The 21,794-nt window shown below is 41.0% G+C and overlaps 1 protein-coding gene across 4 annotated transcripts in view; it reads left to right on the top strand.

Moving 5' to 3' along the window:
* Positions 1-21,794, top strand: part of ec (echinus) — a 281,434-nt gene that overhangs the window by 190,005 nt on the left and 69,635 nt on the right. For 3 of the 4 annotated variants that reach the window (XM_067154367.2, XM_068229548.1, XM_068229547.1), the window contains exon 3: positions 17,371-17,463. In XM_067154367.2, the coding sequence (XP_067010468.2) occupies positions 17,371-17,463 (93 nt within the window). Of the gene's footprint in view, positions 1-10,334; positions 10,436-17,370; positions 17,464-21,794 lie in introns of those variants that run through there. The other variant, XM_068229549.1, reaches the window with a different exon arrangement.

Below are 21,794 nucleotides of genomic sequence, written 5' to 3'. Positions count from 1 at the left end.
CACTAGTTTTTGGCCACAGTCAGGCCAGTTGTTGGTACCCGAATGTCAGTACTTTTGAAACAGATTGTAGGGGAGCAGTGAAATTTGGAATACCTGCAGTTAGCTAGTTATTTATGGATCATATAACTGTCGCTCTATTCCTGGGCCAAGTTCCGTTACCGTTAGTGACCGTCATACTTCTTTCCTGACAAATACGAACTCATCATTCACGTGATACAGCAGAAATGGAATAGCCTGCGCTAGTATTCTTCCTTCTGAAGATTGGCGGTCGCCTTTTGAAGGCGAATTTGTAATTACATTCATGTCAGTAAGTAAAATAACCCGTCGTGTACACGCTATCTTGTCATACCGATCTGCCACACTCCGTTCTCGGTTCTAACAGAGGAAGTGTTTGGCTTGGACCAGACAATTGCCAGTGAAACGTGATGGGAGACATCCCAAATGTAACTGCAGTGATCAGCTCGCTGTAAAATCGGCGGTGATATTAGAATTAATTGCTGGCGTGCTCGGGGCAGTTATCTGTGTTGACTGTAGAAACATAGCAATAGTGATATACTAAACACTTTATATACAAAATGAGATTATGATAACGCCAAGAGAATTTCACGAACGTATTTTACAAACACTTACAGTACGGTATATTAATATATAAAAATGTTAGGGTTTTAATACTTTTAGATAGTTTATAATAGAGCTACTTTGTAGTCTGAAATATTAAATCAATCAATCAATCAATCACTACTACTGATCTGCATTGAGGGCAGTTGCCTAGGTGGCAGATTCCCTGTCTGTGTTTTCCTAGCCTTTTCTTAAATGATTGCAAAGGAATTGGAAATTTATTGAACATCTCCCTTGGTGAGTTATTCCAGTCCCTAACTCCCTTTCCTATAAACGAATATTTGCCCCAATTTATCCTCTTGAATTCCAACTTTATCTCCATATTGTGATCTATCCTACTTTTAAAGACACCACTTAAACTTATTCGTCTACTAATGTTATTCCACGTCTTCTTTCTCCCAAATCTTCCCAGCCCAAACTTTGCAACATTTTTGTAACGCTACTCTTTTGTCGGAAATCACCCAGAACAAATCGAGCTGCTTTTCTTTGGATTTTGTTCAATTCTTGAATCAAGTAATCCTGGTGAGGATCCCATACGCTGGAACCATACTCTAGTTGGGGTCTTACCAAAGATCTAAATATAAGAGTGACTATTTACCTCATCCGCCACGCATTGGCCTACAGTTCGTGGCAGTTTCAACCAGTCATGCTTGACAATCACTGAAATTTTATAGAAACGAGATTATCGCACATGATAGGCAACTATTTGGATATAATCGAAGGTGATTCTCAGGTGTTTCTGATTTGTAACCTAAACGCGTGTTGTTTACAAGGCGGTGAGCAAGTCAGACATTGGCGGTATTACGAAGGGATTTGGAGAAGTGACATTATCAGCGTTGCTATGCAACACATTGAATGATATAATATTATATAAAATACATATTATGCTATTGTTTAGGCCTATTAAATATTTCATTCAATAAATAGTAGGGCCTATTACACGTATTACTCTAGATAATCTTAATAGCTCAAACAAGGAAAATGTCATATTCCCGCTGAGAATCAGTCATTTTTGTAATGCTGTGGAGAGTCTGTGTAACAACAGCCATTCTCTGACATCTTATTGATCATTGCACCAAGTTTCATTGAATTCAGTCTGGTCCATCCCAACAGTCCCCTTGTTAGAAGAAGACCAAGAAAGGGATTTTGACGTAAGTATGCGACCGCGCGTTGATTGGTAATGACGTTTGTGCTCCGTGAAATTCTCTTGGTGTTGTCATAATCTCATTTTGTGTATAACGTGTTTAGTATATAACATTGGTATATTACTACAGTGCATAGAGCTAACTGCTCCGAGTTTGCCAGATATTGTCGTGTTTATAGAATAACTATTGAACATTTGTGTGTCATATTGTCTCTACGTACTGCTTGCTATTTCCGTAGTAAAGTACTACTAAACTCAACACTTGGTGACATCCATACAAGAGTAAATTACTTTAGCCCCTCCAGATTATCGCGAAGTAATCGTTAAAAAATTAAAATGTTGAAGAGCACCGTAAATCACAAATATAGGTTAGGATTTTCTCTCTCGTCGCGCATGAAGTAAGCCTAGAGTAAAATTGTTGACAGAATTTGTACCGTGCCATATACGAGAGGAAGACGTTCTAACGTATCCATGGATCACATTGACTCTCTCGACGAAGAAAACGTTGATATTGTAACCTGATAGTGCGCGAAGGACGAGATCTCTAAGATATTTATCCAGAGAGAGATTTTGAAAAACTGTTCGGCCTTAGGCAAGAATCCTTTTCGTTCCGTCTGAATCCACTTGGACATCATTTACAAAATAATCCAGGCAGAAGTTCAGCTGTATTCCCAAAATTACAGTTGGTGTGTGCCCTGTGAGTGTTTGGTTGACTTTAAGAGGAAGTACAACGAGGTAACCATCCTCTCACGTGTTTCGTACTGGGACATTTTAGTTCGCTCTGGATGATCTTACTACCGACTGCAAGCTGCATCTTTCATCGCGTGGTCGAGGGGGAAGTACAGCAATGCGCCTGCAAATCATCATAAATTTTTGGAAAATGATAGGTATTTCTTCTTGTTCGCAAGTTTTCCACACATCCTCGCTGCAATTGACTGCACGCATTTTTCTAACTTGTGTCCCTCCGGTGACGATGGTAAACTTTACCTTTTTAGAAAATGGGAGGGATTTTTGTCCATGAAGACGCAGATAATTTGCGATACAAGTATGAAGGTTATGTACATTGTTTGTCGTTGGCTTGATTGTACACACGATACCCGAATTTGAGGCAATCTATTGCGGCAAACTTTGAGCATGGTGTGAATAATAGAATAATGGGGATTTATTTCAATGATTAGCCTATCTTCGAAACGTTATCCACGAATGTTGTCTGAGGACCACCTCCAGTTTTTAAATTATTCCAGCGTTCCATGGCTTTCTGCTTTATAGCCTTCGCATTCAGCCCTTTCCGCATACAGTTGCTCTTCACTGCGTTTACTTAGCTACAAGCATTGAGTTCATCTCACTCCTAGCCAGCATGTTTACGGGTTTTTTCATCCCGTATCCTTTCCACGGAGTTTGATTATCTCTACTAACAGCATATATCTTTTTCGCAAACGAGTTCTCCTTTTCGTATCGCAAATCCTTATCCTACAAAATCCTTTTAAATAAAACGTGCAAACAAACAATAAAAGAATAACACCAATGGTATCCCCTGCCTGTCGTAAGAGGCGACTAAAAGGTGCCTCAAGGGCTCTTAACTTCGGAGCGTGGGTTGTCGACCACGGGGCCCTTAGCTGAGTCCTGGCATTGCTTCCATTTGTGCAAACTCCTCACCTTCATCTATCCTATCCGACCTCCCTTGGTCAACTCTTTTTGTTTTCGACCCCGACGGTATTAGGTTTGCGAATCCTAGGGAGTCTTTCATTTCCACGCCCTTCGTAGCCCTAGTCTTTCTTTGACCGATATCTTCATTTTTGAAGTGTCGGATCCATTGCATTTTCCCCTCTGATTAGTGTTGTCAACAGGATGGTTGTCTAGTTGTACTTTCTCTTAAATCAGTAATCACTACCACCACCACCACCACCTCAGTGCTCCGCGAGTAAGGAGTTAATAACTTTCGTAGTAGTTTACATCTGTAGTATGGACCACTTCTAGTAGATACTACTTTCGAAGTACTATTTACAGAGTTGGTGCACGCTACCCTTAGACATATGAATTGCAGAGAAGTTGGGATATTTCCGGGTAAGAGTTGAATTTCTATTTCTGAAATGTCTTCATGTCAACAAAGTGTTTTGATTTTTTAAATATTTACGCGTGTCACTGTAGGTAAACCTTTATCGGTAGTAAATTCATACCTTTCTTAACGTGTCGAGATCTCCTGGAATTTCATTCGTAACCATATGTCCGTTAGGACACCCCCGAAGGGATGCCTAGTGTGGTGCCAGGACCGGTGCGCAATGTTGCGCTCCTCACCTGGCCTGTTGTAGAAAATAAAGTATAAGAATAATAATTTTATGATACTGATAATAATAATAATAATAATAATAATAATAATAATAATAATAATATAGTGATATTATTTACTGTATTGTGTGTACTGTATATTGTGAATATGGTTAGAACTCAACATTATCCGGTGCGTGCCATGGCTGTTATGGAGGATTTCTAATTTTTTTCGTACCAGCGGCAGGGGTTGAGCCCGGATGGTCACCCATCCATACTCTAACCATGCCCGATGTTACTTAACTGTGTCGGGCCCTGTCGCTGGATTGTGTACTGGAATATATTTATATTCTTGCGTATCAGATGTTATTAATACGTGAATTTAGTCTCCAAAATATATTTTAAATGGATTTTAAGCAGCATTTGTGATTGCAGCATTTATTGAGGTGCACCTACCGCGGGGTCCGGTTTCTGGTGTTTCTGGTGTTACATGAAGGGGTAATTTGCTGGCTAAGAAGGTATTTGGTTAGGAAGTGAGTTTTCAAGTGCTTGGTGGGGTGAAAAGGGTTATTTTGTGTGGGGTCTCGGCTACTCGATCCACCGAGGGGGCCCCACCGGAGGCCTCACACTTAAAAGGATAGATGTCGAGGAACTGTTCTGTTGATGGCATGGCAGTGTTTACATTCGGTCGTCATTTGACTTGTCTTTTGAGCGAGTGAACAAGTAGAGGAGCTTTTGCACGTGCAGGATTACATTATTATATTTTTCTATTTTGTGACAACATGACTCATCACTCTGGATTTGGTTGGGACAGAAGACAGAGCTTGCAAATCCTGAATTAATAGCAAGAGCCGCCGCTGGTCGATCCATACACAGCAAGTTCAGAATACAACATGGGCTGTGTGCCAAGAAGAGATTTGGCGGGAAAGGAGAGGGTGTCGAACCTAGGCCCTGGGTCGTGATGGCGGGAACACTTGGCGGGAGGCAGAGGAGTGGTGGGGGAAGGTTCATGGACATCGCGAGAGCTGCTTCTTGTCCAGCATCTTGCCTTCCAGCTAGCTGAGCCAGAAACCAAACAACAACATGTATCTAATTCACCCGCCAATTTCGACAAGAATATTACGTAACAGATGGAGTTTCTTTTTTAAAAAAAGGTACTTAATTGTACTTCTCGAGAGAGCTGCGTTAACACCCTCTTGGGCTACCGACGGGAGAGAAATGTGAGGCCCCCTCTCATACTTCCTCATGTTAGTGATGGTGATGACAGTAGCGTAGCCAAGACCGACCGTTTGGGGGGGGGGGGGGGGTTGATAGAACATAACGAAGGTGGTTGCACTGCCCTCGTGATGTCCAGGCCGTACTGTAACTCTGATGACGTCACGCTTTGGGTGGGACTTGGAGGCGATACGCATCCGCTCCACTTGAATAACACACTCGTTTAAATTACTTAAGAATCTGTTAACACCTTATAAAACCTAAAACTATTCATAAATATTTGTTAGTTCTGATATAAAATGCATATCCTTCCCCGTAACGTTCTATTTCTCGCGTATATCCGTCCGTTTCCGCGAGTACATGCGAACACTTTGAGACCTATTTTTGCGGTTTCTATCCATTCTGGAACATTCACATCATACAAACTGATAGAAAACAAGCAACAGATTACCGATACAATATACTACAAATGTAAATTATTTCTGTACCACCGATTCAGTACCTACAAGAAAGATTACAAGTAAGCTAACCTCCAACAATAACAAAACATTTACTGTCACTGTCATGAAATTCAGTTATTGTTTAAAAATGTAGGTTTTCGAACAGCAAATAATGCCTATACAATTATTTTCATATTAAATTTTCATGGAATAACCCTGTTTCATTGCATATGATATGAAATTTGATAAGAAAATCCCAGCAGTGTTATTTCACAATACATTTCTACCTGAAATGGTACAATGCATAAATTGGTCTTGAATTTTCATATACTGGTACACCGAATTCAAATAATCCGAGTCTTACTACATAAAAATATATCTAATGTTACCCATGTTTTTGACACAATAAGAAGTTTTAAAACTCACCATCTGGACGATACACTCTTATTTCCCTCAGCATTTAGTGTTCAGAAATTTGGTTGATACACACAACTGTGTGGTGATTAACGATTCATTTCTCCCCAGTAATAGCCTTCTTTCTTCTTCAGAAGGAAACACTAATACTGGAGTGTACTCTCCTTGCTTATAATTTGCTTTGCAGCCAGGCACACAGCAACTCTTAGCATGGTGATTTCTCTCACTGATAACCTTAATTCAACTTTATACACATCGTCGTTGATAATAAACCGCTGAATGCACAAACTCAATTTTACACTAGGGATATAACATTACACAAATAAACTACATTATTAAAACACGGCAGAGCAATATTCTTAACCTAGAGCCTCACAAGAATACACGCTCACACTAAGTTTTCTTCACTAAGTGAGGACTTTTCACTTAATAATGCGGTCGATAACGACTCAGTCTGATATACATCTGAGTAAACATGCGGCCAACGTTAAAAGTTTCAATAAAACAGCGAAGAATTCACATATGTAACTCAACTAACACACGTGCTTAACTCTCCCCCTAACGATCAGCTGATTGCTTTCCCGCGCTCCCTACAGTACGGCCTGGATATCACGAAGGCAGTGGTGGTTGTGAGTGTACGCATGCGCAAGTGTCTTGATAAGGACACTACAATATCTTACATTAAATTACTCAAGAACCTCGTTTATCCCGATTAGGTGGGACCGGAACCGATCCGGATTATCGAAAATCCGGATAATCCGGAAAACTAAAAGAACCAAATACAGTACATGGTATATAATCTGTTAATATAAGTTGTACAGTAATACCCTTTTTTTTTTCAATTGTACAAAAAAGAATATAAGAACACGTTTCTTACATTTACGACTCTGTTTTATCCACTAAAATAATCTGTGAGGGTTTTTTTTCTGTTTTACATTTGTATAGCGTTTGCGCGCAGCACGATCACGAAGATATTTTACTAACAATAGTTCTGCCGGCGTGGTTTCAGTCGGGGGTTCTAAATAGGCCATCAGTTTGTCCAGCTGGATTGCTGCATCTCCGTAAGTCATTGTTTCTTCTGATGGAGCGCCGGGTTCATTTTCGAATTCACCATCATTGAATTACTAGTGCGTTGCATTCAAAAGAGCGTGGGTTCGAATCCCACCTCGGACGTCCTGGGAATAGTTTTTCTCGGTTTCCCATTCTCAATTCCAGGTGAACGCCGGGACGGTACCTTTGATAGACAGTGGCCGAATTACTTCCAGTTCCTGCCCTTAACTATCTTTGGCAGAAAAGACATTCAAGAAGAGTCGATCCTGTAAAAGAAATACTGTACAATTAAAAATAAATTATTATTTTCGATCCGGATAAATCGGATCAGTGACGGCCGGATGAACGAGGTTCTTGTCTACAGAACAAGAAAAATATGGTGAATGGTATGTTCAGATTACAATCTAAATTCCAACTTTCGAGGCTTCTTAGATTCAAGAAATCTGTTGGTTTCACAATAATTATGTCTGTGAATATTCAAAAGAGCCAACACTTTGAGTCGATTTTCACTTGTTTATGGCCAGTTTCTGTTTATTTTATTTTATTTTATTTTATTTTATTTTGTAAAAATTCCATGGGGGGGGGGGGGGCGGCTAACCCCTAGTAACCCCCTTGGCTACGCCCCTGGGTGATGATTATGAACAAGAAGCACTCCGAGTCTGTTCAAACCATTCAGCAGTTCCTACTGATCAACCCACTGTGACTGGGGGCGCTAGAATAACACCCACGGTATCCCCTGGTAAGAGGTGACTAAAAGGGGCCCCAGGGGCTCTTAACTTGGGAGTGTGGGTTGGCAACCATGGAGTCCGTAGCTGAGTTCTGGTATTGCTTCCACTTAATTGTGTCAGGCTCTTCACTTTCATCTATCCCGTCCGACCTCCCGTGGTCAACTCTTGTTCTTTTCCGACTTCGACGCTATTAGAGCACATAATTAATTCCGTGTGGCTACTTCTAACCGAGTGCAGCCCTTGTAAGGCACACCCTCCGATGAGGGTGGGCGACATCTGCCATGTGTAGACAACTGCGTGTTATTGTGGTGGAGGATACTGTTATATGTGGCGTGTGAGTTGCAGGAATGTTGGGGACAGCACAAACACCCAGCCCCCGGGCCATTGGAATTAACCAATGAAGGTAAAATCCCCGACCCGGCCGGGAATCGAAGCCGGGACCCTCTGAACCGAACGCCAGTACGCTGACCATTCCGTCAACAAGTCGGACATGAGAGCTAGGGGGCCCTTCATTTTCATGCCATTCGTGGCCCTTGTCTTTCTTTGGCCGATACCTTCATTTTTCGAAGCGTCGGATCCCTTCATTTCTTATCTCTGATTAGTGTTATATAGACTATCGTTACCTAGTAGTACTTTCTTTTAAAACAGTAATCACCACCACCACCACTCATGGATTAATGTTTCGTACATTTAAAGCTTCCTCGATGAATCCTCTCTACCGCCGTGAAAACCACAGCAAAAATTCGTTCTACTGTAGATCAATCCGCACAAACGCAGACACCTATCGGGAACTTAATAACATGTATAGATTAACCTGTAGTAGAGACCCTAGTGCCACATTTCCCTTTGCGAAAATCCAATGATCATAAATATGACTCCCGGTCATGGCCATCTATCAATGGCTGCTAATTTCAGATCGCCGCCAGCCATAAGACAGAGCCTGTACAGTTGCTAACACTGTTTGGCCATCTATCGATACCTTAATCACAGCCTGCACGGTTGCTAGGTAACATTGGCCATCTATCGATACCTTACATTAAAGCCTGCACAGTTAGGTAACATTGTCTGGCCATCTGTCGATACCTTACATCACAGCTTGCACGGTTGCACATTTTGTTCCGTCACGTGACACAAATTTTCAAATCACCCCGAGCCATAAAGACGTATTTATGTCAAAATTAGATTTTTGAGATGTTACGTCTTTTCTAACTTGTTCTCTGGAGTTGAGACATGGACACTAAAGAAAAGTGAAAAAGACAGTTTTCAGCTATGGACTTCCAGAAGGATACTGCGTTTGAGCCGGACAAATATGGTCATAAATGATAAGATTGCCAGATTTCCAGATGGCAAATAAGGAACACTTCAGTTTCATTACCATATTGCGCTAAAATAAAACTCCACATCCATTTAATGAATGAGAGAAGATATGAGGGATGTATTAACTGATAAAGACCGGCAATGCGTGGTATAGTGGTTAGTGTGATTAGTTGTCACCCCCGGGGGCCCGGGTTCGATGACCAGGTCTGTCAAGCAATTCGAAAAGTCGTATGAGGGTTAGAACGTGGTCCACTCATCCTCGGGAGGTCAACTGAATAGAAGGAGGTTCGATTCCCTCCATCCTGGAAGTGGTTTTCCGTGCTTTCCCACTTCTCCTCCAGGCAAATGCCGGGATGATACCTAACTGAAGGCCACGGCCGCTTCCTTCCCTCTTCCTTGTCTATCCGTTCCGATTTTTCCATCCGCCCACAAGGCCCCTGTTCAGTATAGCAGGTGAGGACGCCTGGGCGAGATACTGGTCCTCCTTCCCGGTTGAACCCCCCCCCCGGACCGAAAATCTCACGCTCCAGGACACTGCCCTTGAGGCGGTAGAGGTGGGATCCCTCGTTGAGTCCGATGGAAAAACAAACTCTGGAGGAAAAACGAATTAAGAAAGAAAGAGCTAAAGCAAGGATATCTGTGGTGGTAGCCGGAGAGGAGAGGACACTTCAAGAAGAGGAAGAATCAGTAAATCTTATTTTACATACCTAATGCTGGGTTATTCTTCAGATCATGCAACCTGTTAGACTCCTAGCAGGTTGACAAATTAGTGACGTCATTTAACAGGTGCTACTGTTCTGTATGACTGCACCAGTTTATTTCCCCCTTCGGGTTACATAAGAAATGCACCGCGGACCAGACAAAACAGCCCCTGCATAATAGTAATCTTCTCCCCTTCGTTCCGCCTCACCTCACCTGTTCCACAGCGTACGCAGTCAAGCTCGATGCTGATTGGCTGTAGTAGTTATAGTAGCATTAGTTCCTACTGCCGGCCGCAGGTAGCGCCAGGTATTGTATTCTTACCTGTGCCTGTTTGTTGTTGTGGGGAGGGGGCTTTGCCTTTACACGTAGACGCGAGCGCACAGGTATTGCTGCGGTAAATGACGAAGTAGCGTTTATAATTATTTCTCTGTGCTATGTTGCTTTTTTTAATAATCTATTAAACATGTGTGAGTGATAATATTTTTTAAAATATGAAGGAAAAATACCGTCATCGAAGGCTAGCACTGTTCCAGATAACGAAGGTAAGAAGTGTGTTTTCTTTAGTTACGCGTAGGATCTAAATGGCGTCAGCGCGGGTCTGCCATGTTGTTTACCTTTGACAGGGGGCTTAGCCTCTGTGTTGCTAGGATACATGATACGTAACACACCTGATAACGTTCTATGAATGGTTTTGCGAACGCATGACATTGTTTGCATACTGAAACCGACTATGACATTTGTCATGTCAGCAGAAGATCCTTGCTTTGCTTTTATTGTTAATATTTCCTAGCATGACAGGTTGTTCGGATCAGCCATTGTTTATTTTATGTTTTTGTTATACGTGTAGATGTATTTTGGAGAATGAGTCAATGTATAAACAATAATTATATATGCGCGTTTTAAAAATGAAGGTTTCAATGGACTGTCCCTTTCGTTGCTTTCCTTATAAAGTGAAAATAAATGGTGGTATATCTTGTACACTTGTATTACTGCAAACGAATTGTAACTTCACTATACACTTCTTCATTATTTCGGATGAGCCGACTATGGACTACGAATGTTAATCAAAATGATTTGCAGATTTGTTTGCTTGTGGGCTGCTCAGAGACTCGTTACTTGCCCATATCTCGTTAGTTCTTTGTGTGATATTTCTCGTCTCTGTGCGTACTTAAATTTGATTTGTGGGTTTTCTTGTATAATTTTTCGGAAAGTTAAAACAAAAATCAATATCTTGTTTGACACGTTTATACCAAAGCGATGTTGTTTTCGTGTGTGATCTGCCTATGTGGTTTATTTATTGTACACTACTACTACTACTACTACTACTACTACTACTACTACTACTTGTCTTACATCGCACTGATCGCTTTTACGGTTTTCGGATATATCGAAGTGCGGAAATTTTGTCGTGCCGGTAAATCTAACGACATGAGATTGACGTATTTGAGCACCTTCAAATACCGCATTGGGCTGAAAAAGCTAGCGCCATTCTGTCTTGAGCCACTCAACCTGCCTATTATTATTATTATTATTATTATTATTATTATTATTATTATTATTATTATTATTATTATTATTTCTGTCTACTAAGGACTACGTTATTTCAGCTGTCTTCTCTGGGCTTTGATCGTTGCCCAGTGCTCCTTCTCTCCTTGCCGGTGTTGCCCTTTTCTTTCCTCCGTCTACGTCTCTCCCTTCTTCAACCCTGGCCTTTCTTGAAAGCCTTCGTGGTCTTTTAGATTCCTCCTCAGAGGGTTGCGTTCTTGTATAACTTCAAAGTGATCCCCATCTAGTGTAGGTCCCCTTTCACCTCCTTGAACTAAGTTGGCTGGGCCTTCTTATCTTTAAAGTAGGACCTATCTTCATCATCAAATGCATTACAGTTGGGAGATATATCGATCGCAATGTCTGCTTGCAGTTCATGGCAACGAAATTAAAAGAAAACAAATTACGTTACAGCAAACATTACTTTTAAAAAAAGCTCTGTGGATCAGCGATAGAATGTCGGCGTCCGGATTCGGAGATATTGCGAGTTCGAACCCGGCAGAGGTAGTGGAAATCGAGATCTCTGGTGACACATTTGGTGTTGACCCAACAAAATGAATTAAAACTATAATCATACATAAATTCTTCTGCTTTCTAGTGGAGTAAAACGGGACGTCGGAATTGATGCGCAGGTAGTCTAGATGGCGTCAGATTAAAATACATGCACATTGTAACTGTGGCTATACCACTAACACCACTGGGTGAAAACAAGATATGTATTAAAACAAGAAAAGAAAAACGATAAGGAAAGAAGGGAAAATATTAAAATGCATTCAGTACAAAAACTAAATACATGGCAGTTAAAAATGACATAAAAACGGTGCAACGTCATAATTACAATCGAACGTGTAGCAGTTACGAAATAGGCTGCGACTTAAATATTCCATGTTATACCCGCCGAACGTTGGGAGACGTTTTACAACTTCTCGGGGAAGCAGGGCCGGCCGGCTTTCTGGTGTAAGTGTTTCAAAATCTGCTAAATAATAATAATAATAATAATAATAATATTAATAATAATAATAATAATAATAATAATAATAATAATAATAATAACAATAATCTATTCTTTTAACTATCATGTTGCAGACGGTTTACATCTGACGCCATTTAGACTGCATGCTTGTCAATTACGATGTTTCATTTTACTCTACCAGATGGCAAGAAACGGACCTTTCAACTCGCGATCTTCGGATTCCCAGGCAGAGGCTCTCATCTCACGGTTGGTTGGTAACCAGGGCGGCCTTAGCTGATTCTGGCATTAATACCACTTACTTGTACCAGTCTGCTTACCTTCTTCTTTCCTATCCGACCTTCCGTGGTCAGCTCAACTCCAGCCCCACGAGCCCTGGGGAGTCTTACTTTTTTCCACGCCTGCTGTTGCCCTTGTATTTCTTATGCCGATACCTTCATTCTTCGAAGTGTCGCACCCCTTCCATATTTCCCCCTCATTAGTGTCCAGTTGTACATCCTCTTAAAACAACAATCACCACCACCATTAGTAAATGTCGTATGGCTTTTAGTGCCGGGATATCCCAGAACGGGTTCGGCTCGCCAGGTGCAGGTCTTTCTGTTTGACATCTGTAGGCGACCTGCGCGTCGTGATGAGGATGAAATGATGATGAAGACAACACAGACACCCAGCCCCCGTGCCATTAGAATTAACCAAAGGTTAAAATCCCCGACCCGGCCGGGAATCGAACCCGGGACCCTCTGAACCGAAGGCCAGTACGCTGACCGTTCAGCCGAGTCGGACACCACCATTAGTGTTAATAGAAGTTGTATTTCCTCTTAAAACAATAATAACCACCATCATTAATTTTAATAGAGGATGGTTGTCCAGTTGTACTTTCTCTTAAAACAATAATCACCATCATCATTCCGAGGTGCACATTATCTCTGAGCCACAGAGGAGTTATAGACAATAACTAAGCTTTTAAACATTCTGGACGTTATTTGTTACATGGTAATGAAAATGTTAAACATACATAATTTTGTTTAAGAAGTATTTGTAGTTTTTGATCTAAAAACGAATATTTTTTACTAATTTCTTGTTTGCATTAAGACTTGTTACATAAATGATAGATCATTCGATCTCCCGGGGAACCCAAATTACCTTGATAAAAGCACAATGACAGAGAGGTAATGAAAAACGAGTTTGTGTGTACACGTTAATCTACTTGAGGGAACTGGTAAGTTGCTGTGTAGTACACAAGTAAAGAGAATGAAGGGATATCAGGAAATGCTTGGGCTGTGTGTGCTCTCTACGCTGCTTGGCATTTCCGTAACTTTATAGAACTGAAATAACTGAGCGAGTGGCAGCGTGCTTTGGGTCACATAGCTGTCAACTTGCATTCGGCAGCCACGAAGATGTTTTTCCGTGATTTCCCATTTTCACCTTAATTAGGCCACGGCCGCTTCCTCCTCACTCTTAGTCCTTTCCTATCCCATCGTCGCCATAAGACTCCCTAGCGCCCGCAAACCTAATAGCGTCGGGGTCGGAAAAGAACAAGAGGTGACCAAGGAAGGTCGGATTGGATAGATGAAAGTGAGGAGCCTAGCACAAGTAAGTGGAAGCAATCCCAGGACTAGGTAAGGGCCCCGTGGTCACCAACCCATGCTCCAAAGTTAAGAAGCCTTGGGGCCCCTTTTAGTCGCCTCTTACGAGAGGCAGGGGATACCGTATGTGTTATTCTACCGCCCCCACCGTATTAATATTTTATTTGGTAATCCGAGTCTGGAAACGAATGCTAAGGATTAAATGGATTCGAAAGAGAACAAACAATAGCGTTCTGCAAGAAATTCAAGGGAAGAGACAACTGATGCTAACGATACAGAGAAGAACTGAATTCACTGGCCACATCTTGCGACACAACACCTCTCTCGCCAATCTGCTGGAAGGGAAAATCACGGGCAAGAAAGGCCGAGGACGATCGAGGAAAACATTCCTTCAAGACTTGCCACAGAGTCTTCATTACCGTTCTTATTATGAACTGAATCGAGGAGCTGAGGACAGAAAAGAATGGTTGCGTACATGGGCGCCTGCAGGATCTTTTCCAAGGGGGGGGGGGGGGGCACATTAACAATTTTCTTGAATATAAAACCAATATAACGTCAGCAACATTAAATTGTTTACAGAAATTTCCAGTTAAAACAGATGCTAGATGACTGTCAGTGAGTTCAGTTTATGAAATAATCTGGTATGATATTAAACAATTGAACATCAACATTTTTAGAATTCCGGGGGGGCAAGTGCCCCCCCTTGCCCCCCCTTGCGGGCGCCCATGGTTGCGTAGACAAGGCATTGCCTTTAGACACGTGATGATGATGATGATGATGATGAATCCAAGTTCAAGTTCTTTTAATAGTAATATGGAGTTTAATTTATCACAGGATTTATTAGGAATCGAGAAAATGCAACGAGACAATAACAAAAAACAATCACGTCTTGACAAGCACCAAATTTCTCCATCCTACATTTTCGCATTACGCCCATTGTCATTAATTTATCAATGAGTTTACACATCTCACAAGCAATTGGCACCATGGCCTCCACAATACACGCACACACACACACACACACCCTCTTTCCCTTAGAGACCGGGCGAATTGGGCGTGCGGTTAGGGGCACGCAGCTGTGAGCTCGCATTGGGGAGATAGTGGGTTCGAATCCCTTTCCCTCAGTAATGATGATAATGGCAGCAAATAAAGAGACAAGATACCAGATCAAATTTCAAGTAGTTACATTACTTTTATTGAGCATTAAACTATCGATATAAAATCCACTAGTTTACCCAGACCATGCTGTCACGCTGCGTCACTGTCAGAATGAAGACGAGGTGTGCAAGAGTGCTCCAAGTTTGTGTGTGTCAATAAATTGGCGACATCCACGCGTCTCCTTAATGACATTCACGTATTGGTTTTCCTTACTCCTTACTACAGCATTCATTGTGCCGTTGCCAACTTCTATTATTCGTGAACATTACGTAGCGACTAGTTCTTGCAAAACATAACCTTGTGCTGGCAGCAGGGCTTGCGTAAGACTCGCGGAGGGAGTGGAGCCGACGTGCAATTTAATAATAATAATAATAATAATAATAATAATAATAATAATAATAATAATAATAATAATGATAATAATAATAATAATAATAATAATAATAATAATATGTGTGTGTACTGTATGTTGGGTATTCAGCTCGAAAGCTGGTTTGATCCTGCACAGCATCACCAACAGCTGTCATACATAGCCTAGGCATCAGTCAAGAGCCATACTAGGGAAATGAGGAGTGAGGGAGTTCCCCGTTGCTTTCCTGACCGAGCCAGACTTTGCTATTACATATCAGTCTGCCAAGTCCACTGAAATGCATGCACCAGTCGACCGTATGATATATACTTCGGTCACTTTCATATTGTCAAAGCAGGGATGGCCCATACCAGAACATATAGTGCACTGTAAACACTACATTTCGCTAGCAAAGGAATAATAATAATAATAATAATAATAATAATAATAATAATAATAATAATAATAATAATAATAATAATAATAATTCAGCTGACGTGTGCAGGTATTTTGATGTGATGCCATTTAAGCTGCCTGCTTTACTAGATGACTGAGTAACCAAAACTTCGTGGGCAGTTTTTTGATGTGTTTAAGTTTTAATTCAGATTATAAATTAATATTCGTAAATAACATTTTTAGAACTCGTAATGCCGGCGTTGCGTATCTTGAGTTCTAGAAATGGAAATTTGATGGGGGACTCATATTTTTCTTCTCGCCAGGAGCACAAGAAGGTGTTGATTCAGCCCTGTTTAATATTTTTCTAAGAGAATTGGCCATCGTACATTTTGTTTTTGGGACAATGATTCTAGTTTCCGTAACGAGTGTAACAATTCATCATCGACACTCCCGAAGTCTAACTTCTCAGCTGTTTTAGGAACCACCGAACTGCCACCTCAGTTGTTACTCGTAAACTTGGGCCCGATTCACAAAACACTTTAAGGCTCGGTGTTGTGTTACCGGCTGGTTCGAGACGGCGTTTTCTCACGTACGACATGGTGTTTCAAGGCTAGCCCCTTCCACTACACACATTTGCAAATGAACTTCCAAGCATTGAAAGCAAGGCGCCCGGTTAATAGATGCCAGATGTTCAAGTATAGCACCTATATATGGTTCAGATTCTATTGCAGATAAAACTGGAGATCCTGTAGCTATGATCACGATATCAAGTCACATAACACTGGAGGTGCTGTGGCTATGATCACGATATCAACAGTCACATACAACTGGAGGTCCTGTGGCTATGTTCACGATATCAACAGTTACATACAACTGGAGGTACTGTGTATGATCACGATATCAACAGTCACATGACACTGTAGGTGCTGTGTCTATGATCACGATATCAACAGTCACATGTAACTAGAGGTCCTGTGGCTATGGTCACGATATCAACAGTCACATAACAATGGAGGTCCTGTGGCTATGATCACGATATCAACAGTCACATGTAACTGGAGGTCCTGTGGCTATGATCACCATATCAACAGTCACATAAAACTGGAGGTCCTGTGGCTATGATCACAATATCAACAGTCACATAACACTGGAGGTCCTGTGGCTATGATCACGATATCAACAGTCACATGTAACTGGAGGTCCTGTGGCTATGATCACGATATCAACAGTCACATGTAACTGGAGGTCCTGTGGCTATGATCACGATATCAACAGTCACATGTAACTGGAGGTCCTGTGACTATGATCACGATATCAACAGTCACATATCACTGGAGGTCCTGTGGCTATGATCACGAAATCAACAGATTTTAACGTTAAGTGTCATGTGTAGCGATCTACTAAACAATATTTTTCTTTTATTTCTCTTCTAGCACTTTACTACATGGGGCTGTCTTCTTTTCTTGTTTTCAGGTGCTATGGCATCTGGACATATTCCGACGCAGTTTCCGCGAACTGTCCGGCCATGCCTGTATGGCGGAGTCGTGCATCTTCTGCGCTCTCAAGGTAAGTGTAAAACTTCTTTTGATGTTGGTTACAGGAATCATGTTACTGAAGAAGTCTTACGCTAATGGCACGTTCCTACAACTTTAGTTACAATACGGTTGTAGTTGTGTAAGAGGCATTTACTTACCTTATCACACACAGCAGAACTTAACTTTGCTAATAATACGAAAATAGTATCGCATGATTCTCTCTGGCATGCCTTTTAAGCTTTCATTCAGTACCATTAACAGACCCCCCTGGGTTCATTTTAGCGTAAGATGATGTGAATTGACATTTGTATGTTCCTTCTCACAACATTGTTTTCTTCAGCTGCCAGCCCTCTTCATACCTAATTTTCTTGTCATTATTATGACTTGAAACAGTCGATTTATGAACACGTCAGTTTTGTGAAGTGATCATCTATGGTAAGTCCTTGTCTTGTGCTGATCACGTGGTCTGCTGATAATCTCGTGTCGTGTGAACCTCGCGTGTGGGGGGCGTTGTTGGGCTTGTGGGAAGAGCTGGGGGCCGGATATACGTAAGTCACTGCTCTCCCGTGGGCAAGGCCACCTAGAGCAAAGAAACTACACCATCCTCTACGGTGTATGTTATAGAATGTCCGTGGGACATGAAGCAAAATAGCATAGTCCAAGGATCATATAAGAGAAATAGATCCGTCACTCCTGAATAATATAGTTCACTGAGAAAACAGGTCATGGAAGCTATAGTGGCCCCTGTATCTCCGCCAACATAAGGAAATAAATACCACGATAATACCTCGTAATAAACTTGATAATAACAGTTGTTACTTTGTTAAAATTTTAATTGTGATAGAGATAATGATTGCATTTCGGTAGGAAAGTTGTATCTAAAGCTTCTCTCGTGTCTTTTACTTGAAAAGCAAATTGCAATTACCGTATTTGTATGTTGGCAATACTGCTATAATGCTAGCTTGTGTCGTTGTTTCGCCGTTCGCATTGTAATGTACATTTACATCTATTAGATAATAAATGCAACATTGATTACTGAAAATGTTAATGCAATTCATATAAAACCCCAAAACGCCCATATTTGCCTAAATCACGATCTAACGTAACCTCATTCTTTCGCTCGTTCGTTAAACCCTTCCCACGACTTTTATGTATGAGAATGGAAAACAGGAGAAGGAAAGGAAGAAGTAAAACACAGCATAATGCACACAGTTTATATTTTGAATTTTATTCCAAACAGCAGGTAAGAAGCACAATCACACACACGTTTACTCGCAACAGCTAGGTAGTTCAATGTGAAACGTTCATGATCATAATACAATTTCTTCACACTAAGAACGCGTATAATTGTAATTTCACTCCATACTCTCAAAAAACTGGATCAAAAATCTCGTTCAATGCGAAGGAATCTCAACAAATTTTCGTCTAACAAGCACTATTACTTACCGTACGACCAAGTTCCCTTCACGCGCAACGATAACAGTGTTGTGTTTTGAATTTGCTGTACCGCGCAACTGAATGTGTAATGCCAACCACTGCCTTCTAAATTAACCCTCTATAAGAGAATTTTAGTTTTCACTAGTTGGCGGAGATTGAGGGGCCCGTCTCGGAACTGCTTCGGACGCTCCCTTGGCATAGTCGGTGACTTTTGTAATGGCGTGTGTACTGATTCGTAAATTCGACTCGGACGTTTCTAGTATCTTTGGATTACTGCATATTCAGTTATGAGCAACAATTAAAACAGTTTTTCGACATCTTTAACGTTACGATCTATTTGAGGTGGACATTCATATGACGAACATTAACAATGTATTCTACAACTTAACATACGGTAATTATCTTCGTATATTTCGCAATTCTTTAATTAACAATCTAGAATTCCACCGATGTGTTTCGGATATTAAATATAGATTGATCATTGATTAAGGATAGATTTTCTTGAAAGAGGACGTGAGACGACTAGAGGCAGTGGAAATGTGGCTAAGGAGGAAGATTACAAGAACTTGCTGGATTGAGAAGAAAACTAATGAAGCAGTGCTTAGAGAAATAAACACCCAGACATTTAATAACAACGATAAAAAGAAGAAAAGCGTCAGTTTTTGATTACATTCTCCGGCATAATGACTTCATAAAGAACTTGTTCGAAGGTAAGGTGATGGGAAAGAAAGGCAGAGGGGAACCACGGAAGAAGATCATTGAAGAAGTGGTTGACATGATGGGATGTCAAGGTTATGGAGATGTGAAAAGGATCGCAGAGAGAAGAGATCAATGGTTGCAGCGATACCAAGGCAAAGCCTTTAGACAATGATGATGATTGATTAACACCGTGTCTTACTTGACCTGATACTACTTAACGTAAAATGCAAGAAATTAGGTTAAACACTCGCTTATAATCTATCCCAGTTTAACATTTATCCAATCTTAGGGCATCGAAACTGAATATCCTCCCAGTACTTAAACATCTGAGACATTACCAGTCAGTTGCTTGTATCTAATTTATTTAATACATAATTTGCTCAAAAATATCAAAAGAGTTAATATAATTCTCATGTATGTACCCTGTTTGTTAGTTAACTCGAGGACAGAAATACATCAGTTCGAAATAACGAGCCTGCTTCTTAAACCAAGGAGAAGAAAACTGACCAGAGATTATATCACCTATTGTTTTGGAACGGATGTCAAAGATGCTTGCTGCATGTTGTAGTATTATGTGATTGGTTGATGAAAACATACTTTGAAGAAGGCCATGTATGGAAGATACAAATAAGAAAAAAGGAAAGTTCTAATCTTAAACGTTAATCTCGTGGAAAGTGCTTATTAGTAAGGAAAAAAATATCTGATTCTGCATCAAGAAAGTGTAATGTGGAGCAAGATACAGTTCACTCTAGCGTATGCCATTATCGTCATACTCCGAATTTCTACCCGTTCTGTTGTTTCGTTAATTGAATGATATATTGTGTAGGTCTATTTATTCTACATCCAAGCTGTATTAAAGAAGCCAGTTTCTCATCATTGGCTTTGCTGCAGATAATTATAAAATGAAAGGGCTTCGAATCCCAATTTTGACCATTTTACATGCGATTTTCTTGATCTTCTCAAGTCTTCAAGACATGAACCCTGAAATTCTGTCTAACTTGCAAAACTAATACTTTCTTTAAAAAGGAGGCTAATACGCACACCAGAATTAATGAGACTTGCCACGCTCTTAACTGCGCGTGAGTTTCACGTCCTCCAATCCGACCTATCTTGTTCTCTTCATTTCTTCCCTCAAGATCCATCCCCATGTTTCCCCTTCATTCTTCACAGGGGCAGACTTCTTTCTCAATGAAACCACGGTGTTTACTCTGGAGGAGGCAAATAGTGGCCACAGGAACTGGAAACTTTCGACTTGAAAGTGACGGCTATTACGACGAGAGCTGGAGGCTAGGAAGTGCTATTTTCTCTTTGGTCTTGTAACAGAATGAGAAAGTCATCGGATGTGAATCACTCTCGATGATTTCTTCAAGCAAAATAAATACATTGCTTTGTTACGTAATTTATTCTCAGTAAGGCATTATTGAAACATTATTCCATTAAGAAATTGCACATTTTAAAAGAAAATTTCGGGTCCTTTGTATTTTACTCTCGTCCAAAGACCCTTCAATATTAGTGAAGTGATGTTTGGAACAACATCTCAGTCCTCTGTCGTCCGCCAGTATGTTCAGAGTAGCACTGATTGGCGACCAGCGATTCTGAAAAGCCCTCTGTGAGTGAGAGCGGTATCCCTTACTTGTAGTAGCCGACCTTTCAAGCCACTGGAAAACACAAAGCTTTGCTAGAAGCTTGTCAACAAACTCTGTTGTTTGCAAGTGCCTTGGTCTTGTTTGAATATTTCAGTATCTAGTTCACATACAATGTTTCATGCCAAGGATCGCCAACTTCACTTCGCTCCGGCTAGTTTTCATCTTGGTTTTGTTCCTAGGAGAGTTCAAAGAATAAGTTATCAGCCCGCGGCTTTCGTTTCCAGTGATGGGGTTGCATCTAAGCATTTGGGTGAATAACCGAGGTGTCCTAAGGCCAGCTCAGCGAGGACAGAAAACTCGCGAGGAGCAAAAGCTGAGTTGATCATGATCTTAACTACGCATGGGGACTGCGACAGCACTCCCTATCGATACTTTTATCTTGGGGAGTTTCCTTGATTGTTGAGGCAGAGTTTGGGTATTTTCTCCGAACTCAGTCCTTGCTTGTCTTAAGAGACGATTAAACGGAGGCGGGGGCTGTCAACTTGGGAGTGTGGCTAGCGACTACGCAACCTTTAGCTGAGGCTGACACCTTCTCAAGCCGAGTACCTGGCACTATAGAGCGCTGGATTTCTGAACCCAA

The sequence above is a fragment of the Anabrus simplex genome, chromosome 10 (genome assembly GCF_040414725.1).
Source record: "Anabrus simplex isolate iqAnaSimp1 chromosome 10, ASM4041472v1, whole genome shotgun sequence".
Classification (NCBI taxonomy): Eukaryota; Metazoa; Arthropoda; class Insecta; order Orthoptera; family Tettigoniidae; genus Anabrus; species Anabrus simplex.
The sequence above is the reverse complement of the archived record's forward strand: the minus strand, read 5'-3'. Positions and strand labels throughout refer to the sequence as shown.